Raw genomic sequence first — 6,034 nt, forward strand, 5'->3', positions numbered from 1 at the left:
ATGTCTTTGGTTGATTTTACAACATTGCATTTTCAATATTCCGATATGTCATCTCCCTGACAAGTAAGGAAGTTGCAGATTAATTGCGGACGTAAGATTTTTGAGTTAAGGAAAGGTGTTTTTCCTCAGAGTCGCCCCTCTCTCTCGCAGCTGCAGGACTCATGCACACGTTCAATGCCCACGCCGCCACTGACATCACGGGCTTCGGGATTTTGGGCCATGCGCAGAACCTGGCCAAGCAGCAGAGGAACGAGGTGTCGTTTGTAATTCACAACCTCCCGGTACTGGCCAAGATGGCTGCGGTGAGCAAGGCCTGCGGAAACATGTTCGGCCTCATGCACGGGACCTGCCCGGAGACTTCAGGTACAGGATGCTGGGCGCGTCTGAGGACCAAATAGTGAGGCTAACAGAAGGCTCAGCGAGAGAGCAGCAGCCCCACCCCGAGTGGGCCCCCACTCTGTTCGAGTTCCGTGCTGCTGATCTCGGCCTCCATAGCAGCTGGTGCCTTTCCTCCCGGTGGGTTTGGTCCCCGCCATCCTGGGCGGATCCAGCAGCCTTGCTGAAGTTGAGTGGCCCGTGCTCTTTTTGATGCAAGAATATGGTGATGGGGGAAATAAGTCAGCATTCAGTTTTTACTGAAAGTTTCGCATTTGAAATTAACTGCAATACTCCTAGGTTACTTTGAACAGGTGATATTTTTTTCCTTGAAAATTGTCTAACGTGGTTTTAAGAATGATAGAGAAAAAAAAGGGGCCGGGCCTGGTGGCTCTTGCCTGTAATTCTGGCACCTCAGGAGGCTGAGGCAGGCACATCACGTGAGGTCAGGAGTTGAAGACCAGCCTGGCCAACATGGTGAAACCCCATCTCCACTAAAAATACAAAAAAAAGTAGCTGGGCGTGGTGGTACATGCCTTTAATCCCAGCTGCTTGGGAGGCTGAGCCAGGAGAATCGCTTGAACCTGGGAGACAGAGGTTGCAGTGAGCCGAGATTGCGCCACTGCACTCCAGCCTGGGCGACAGCAAGATTCTGCCTCAAAAAAAAAAAAAAAAAAGAAAGAAAAGAATGATATAGAATAAAAAAGAATGCAATAGGATATTATGTCTTTAAAGTGCCATTTTTCTTTTTCCTTAGATGTACAATAATTTATTAGAGGAAACAGGCCGGGCACGGTGGCTCACGCTTGTAATCCCAGCACTTTGGGAGGCCGAGGTGGGCGGATCATGAGGTCAGGAGATCGAGACCACGGTGAAACCCCATCTCTACTAAAAATACAAAAAATTAGCCGGGCGTGGTGGCGGGCGCCCGTAGTCCCTGCTACTCAGAGAGGCTGAGGCAGGAGAATGGCGTGAACCCGGGAGGCGGAGCTTGCAGTGAGCCGAGATCGCGCCACTGCACTCCAGCCTGGGTGACAGAGCGAGACTCCGTCTCCAAAAAAAACAAAAATAGAGGAAACATAAATGGAGGATAAATGGAAGATGGAGCAAGCGTAGGTAGAGAGAGCCGTCAGACAGCAGTGCAGGTCTGACACTATACGCCTCAGTAGTTTGACTACTAGGGAGATTTTATATCCCTTATCATTTTTCTAAGCTTAAGCTCCTTTTGTTTCCTCATTAATTTGGTGGCTGCATCTGTCCGGAACTTGTGGGACGTCCTCCTCTTCATCATGGCAGATACTCCACCATGGCCTGCTGGCCGCCGAGGCCACCACCCACAGGCTTACAGGCTCGCCATTGCTTGTTCCCGCTCCTGCGGCCCCAGCCAGAGGCAGATGGTGCATCCTCCTAAAGTGCCATTTTTCTTTTGCCCCCTTTGTTCCCTTTACCTTGACTATTTCATCTTTTAAGTCTCCCTATTTTTCCCTTTTTTTTGATTTCTCTTTTTCTATTTCCTTTCCTCTAGAACTCTAGTTTTCTACCCGCAAAAGAGTGGAATAACCTTAGGATTTTAAATATACACGTGCCGGCCAGGCCTGGTAGCTCACACCTGTAGTTCCAGCACTTTGAGAGGTTGAGGTCAGGAGTTCAAGACCAGCCTGACCAACATGGTGAAACCCTGTCTCTACTAAAAATACCAAAATTAGCGGGACGTGGTGGTGTGTGCCCTGTAATCCCAGCTACTCCAGAGGCTGAGGCAGGAGAATCGCTTGAACCCGGGAGGCACAGGTTGCAGTGAGCCGAGATTGCCCCACTGCACTCCAGCCTGGGCAACGGAGTGAGACTCTGTCTCAAAAAAAAAAAAAAAAAGAAAAATACGCATGCCTAGCCCCAGCCTCCCAAAAACGGTGGGATGCATCTTGGGCAGGCCTGGGCCTCAGCGTCTGTGCTGGCTCCCTGGGAGATTCCGTAGTAGGCCGGGGCAAGGGACCACAGTGCTGAGACCACAAAGCCCTGGTCACATCGACCCGTGCAGTGGCAAGGGGGCTTCAGGACTCCGCCAGGCCTCTCACCGCCTTTATAGAGGACCTTCAGCCTCCCGTTTAAAAAAACAAACCATTTTCTAGAAGTAAGCTCCAACAGGGCAGGGTTTTTTTCCCCTGCTGGTTCAGGCTCTGTCCAGGACAGTGTCTGCCACATAATTGGGCACTGAATGGAAATTGAATGAATTGATGAATGTTACCAGCCATTTAAATTTGTGTCCTTTCTTCAGAAATAGGAAGTTTTTACTATTTTTTTTTTTTTTTTTTTTTTTTTTTTTTTTTCTTTTTTTTTTTTTTTTATGATAGAGTTTTGCTCTTGTCACCCAGGCTGGAGTGCAATGGCGCAATATCAGCCTACTACAACCTCCGCCTCCCTGGTTCAAGCGATTCTCTTGCCTCAGCCTCCGGAGTAGCTGAGATGACAGGAGTGTGCCACCATGCCCAGCTAATTTAGAGATGGGATTTTACCATGTTGGCCAGGCTGGTCTCGAACTAACTCCTGATCTCAGATGATCCACCCACCTCGGCCTCCCAAAGTGCTGGGATTACACGTGTGAGCCACCGTGACTGGCCACAAGGGTTTTACATTTTGTAGAAGTAGACTACGGTTTTTCCTCATCATCTTATTTCTACTTAGACCATCCTGGCTAACATGGTGAAACCCCGTCTCTACTAAAAATACAAAAAATTAGCCAGGCGTGGTGGTGGGCACCTGTAGTCCCAGCTACTTGGGAGGCTGAAGCAGGAGAATGGCGTGAACCCAGGAGGTGGAGCTTGCAGTGAGCCGAGATCGTGCCACTGCACTTCAGCCTGGGAGACAGAGCAAGACGCCATCTCAAAAAAAAAAAAAAAAGAAAAAAATTTTCTGGCCTAGTTACCGGAAAGAGCAACAAAGGTTTATTTTAATGTATTTTATACTGTTTGTCTTTTGGATATAATGACAGAGTCAAGACTGGAACCTAGATACTTTGGGGCATACACTGTTTCATGAGTCTTAAATTTTCTAAAAATACAGAAAAGCATTCTCGGTAAAATGAGAGAGTCGATGTAGAGAATCAAAAGTTCCCTTTTGTTTGTCAATATTTGTTTCAGTGTAGCTTGGAAAAAATAGCTACCACATGGGTTATTGAAGCCCCAAACACCTTACCCTACACAGTGTTACGTGATTCACAAATAGGTCATTTTCACAGTTGAAAGTTGGAGTGTATATGTGTGTGTGTTAGCAGTTTACTAGCAATTGCTTAATTACAGCATAGAACAGGCCTCTTAGGCTGGGAATGATGGTTCATTCCTGTAATCTCAGCACTTTGGGAGGGCAAGGCAGGTGGATTCTTGAGTCCAGGAGTTTTAGACCAGCCTGGACAACACAGTGAAACCTTGTCTCTACAAAAAATTAGCCAGGTGTGGTGGTGCACACTTGTAATCCCAGCTACTGGGAAAGCTGAAGTGGGAGGGTCACCTGAGCCAGGACATTGAGGCTGCATTGAGCTGTGATTGTACCACTGCACTCCAGCTTGGGCCACGGAGTGAGACCCTGTCTCAAAAAAAAAGCTGCTTAGTTGAATGGGAAGAGCTACTTGCATATAGGTGGCAGCAAGTTGTTGATGGAAGTTGGATCTCTGCAGAAGCAGCAGAGGCAGAGAAGCTGCTGTCATGTCAACACTAACAGTCATTCTTGTTTTCTTTTGCCAGGCGGCCTTCTGATCTGTTTACCACGTGAGCAAGCAGCTCGGTTCTGTGCAGAGATAAAGTCCCCCAAATATGGTGAAGGCCATCAAGCATGGATTATTGGGATTGTAGAGAAGGGCAACCGCACAGCGAGAATCATAGACAAACCCCGGATCATCGAGGTTGCACCACAAGTGGCCACTCAAAACGTGAATCCCACACCCGGGGCCACCTCTTAATCTAGACAGAAATAGCTGTTTGGTTTTGTTTTTAAATAGATCTATTTCCCTTATCACTTCAATTAAAGACTATAAACAACAAAAATCTCATTGTGTCTACACATCGGGGTGACCTTAGGTCGGTTTGTAAGTGGATACAATTAATAAAATAAAATCCATTGCCTTTTTTTCCTGTTACATTAACTGAAGATGCACCTAATCTTGAGGCAGCTTCTGAGTTGAGAATTATATTGTTATCCAATACTGTTGATTCATTTTGAATCTTTAGACACTTAGCTCTTGCCGCATAGGCTCTCTTTAAAGGTGCTCTCACATAGCACAGACGTTACCAGTCGTCGTGTCAAATAGCAGTTGGTGTCTTCATTTTATGTATATTTATCATAAGTCTGATTTTTTTTTTTAAGCGTCTTGAATGGTTTTCTGGAGAGACAGCATTGGTAAGTGGCACATGACGGTATGCCAGTCCTAAGAGGGTTGCATGATTCCTTTGAGTGTTTGATTTGAAAAGCCTAGTCTTGTCTCTCAAGAGCATCTCGGACCCAGAACATTCTCCAGTAGTGCATTCAGTTTAACACAGCAAGTGCTTCACTGCATGGAAAACACTTTGAAGACAAAAAAGAAATCTTATTTCTTTTTTTGTAGCCTTCCTGATATTTACAGTAATACCATTAACTGTTTTATCGATAGCAAAAAAGGATACTTTTTGCAATGTAATTAGATGTTCTATAGTGCTACAAGGAATTGCCTTCCGAATGGAGGTTCATGTATAATACTCATTTACAATTCAATATATAATTACGCAAATAATTTTTAAATATAATCAATAATAAAGACTGTTCTGTGGATGGTAGTGTTTAATACATTTTATATTTTGTATAGTGATTTCAGGCCTTTTGTTAAAATCAGCAGCTATTTAGCCTAATTCTTAGCATTATTTTGTCCTTTGCGCCAGTACTTTTTTGTGCACGGTTTTTGTGATCTGTGTTAAAAACCTGCATTGCCAACATTGCAGCTCGAACTTAAACTTGTTATTCAAATAAATATTTAATTTTTTAAATTGCTCTTGTATAATCAGATGCCCCTTTTAGTATTATTTTAGAAGCGTTGGGAGGGTTTTGCCTAAAGTACAATTTATCAGGAAAAACTAGATTTTAGTTTTATAAAACTTTTAAGTCTTTCATGGGACCTATATTTTCTTGAATTAAATTTTGTAGTTCTAGAATAAATAGGCAATCTAAAAAGGTGTTCTCTGTGTTTCGTAAAGTGGAGGCTTCCTTATATTTTAACCTACTAAGCAATGAGGAGGGATTCCTGTCATTAAGCACAAGGGCACTGGATCCTCAAGTGCCCGTCTTCATGAGAGAAAAAGCAGCACATCCTGCACGTTTCTGGTGCTTCCTGCTCACAGGCACCAAAGCCACACATGTAAACTGACTTCTTGCCAAAGGAAATGACCCCTGGGAAGATCAAGCTCCTGGAAGAGGCTTGAACTCGGACGCGCCCTCCTCCAGGAACCAGCGGGCAGGGCAGCCTTCATGCATGTGTAACTGGACCTCCAGCCATAAGCATGGTGTGCAGTATGGAAGAGCCTGCTACGGAACTGAAATTGATTGGACATTTTATAGGAATTGATACAGATGTTGGTCCTCAAAAGCTACAAACCAGTGGTCTGCAAAATAAAGTGTGTTGGAAACCTCTGAGTAAGATAAA

General features: G+C 44.9%; 1 protein-coding gene across 6 annotated transcripts in view; it reads left to right on the forward strand.

The window, feature by feature from the left end:
- Positions 1-6,034, forward strand: part of SEPHS1 (selenophosphate synthetase 1) — a 31,655-nt gene extending 25,621 nt beyond the window's left edge. For all 6 annotated transcript variants that reach the window (XM_055296590.2, XM_055296594.2, XM_063611066.1 and 3 more), the window contains 2 exons: positions 151-363; positions 4,110-6,034. In XM_055296590.2, the coding sequence (XP_055152565.1) occupies positions 151-363; positions 4,110-4,324 (428 nt within the window). In that variant the 3' untranslated portion in view covers positions 4,325-6,034. The remainder of the gene's footprint in view (positions 1-150; positions 364-4,109) is intronic.

This window comes from Symphalangus syndactylus, chromosome 10 (assembly GCF_028878055.3).
Source record: "Symphalangus syndactylus isolate Jambi chromosome 10, NHGRI_mSymSyn1-v2.1_pri, whole genome shotgun sequence".
Classification (NCBI taxonomy): domain Eukaryota; kingdom Metazoa; phylum Chordata; class Mammalia; order Primates; family Hylobatidae; genus Symphalangus; species Symphalangus syndactylus.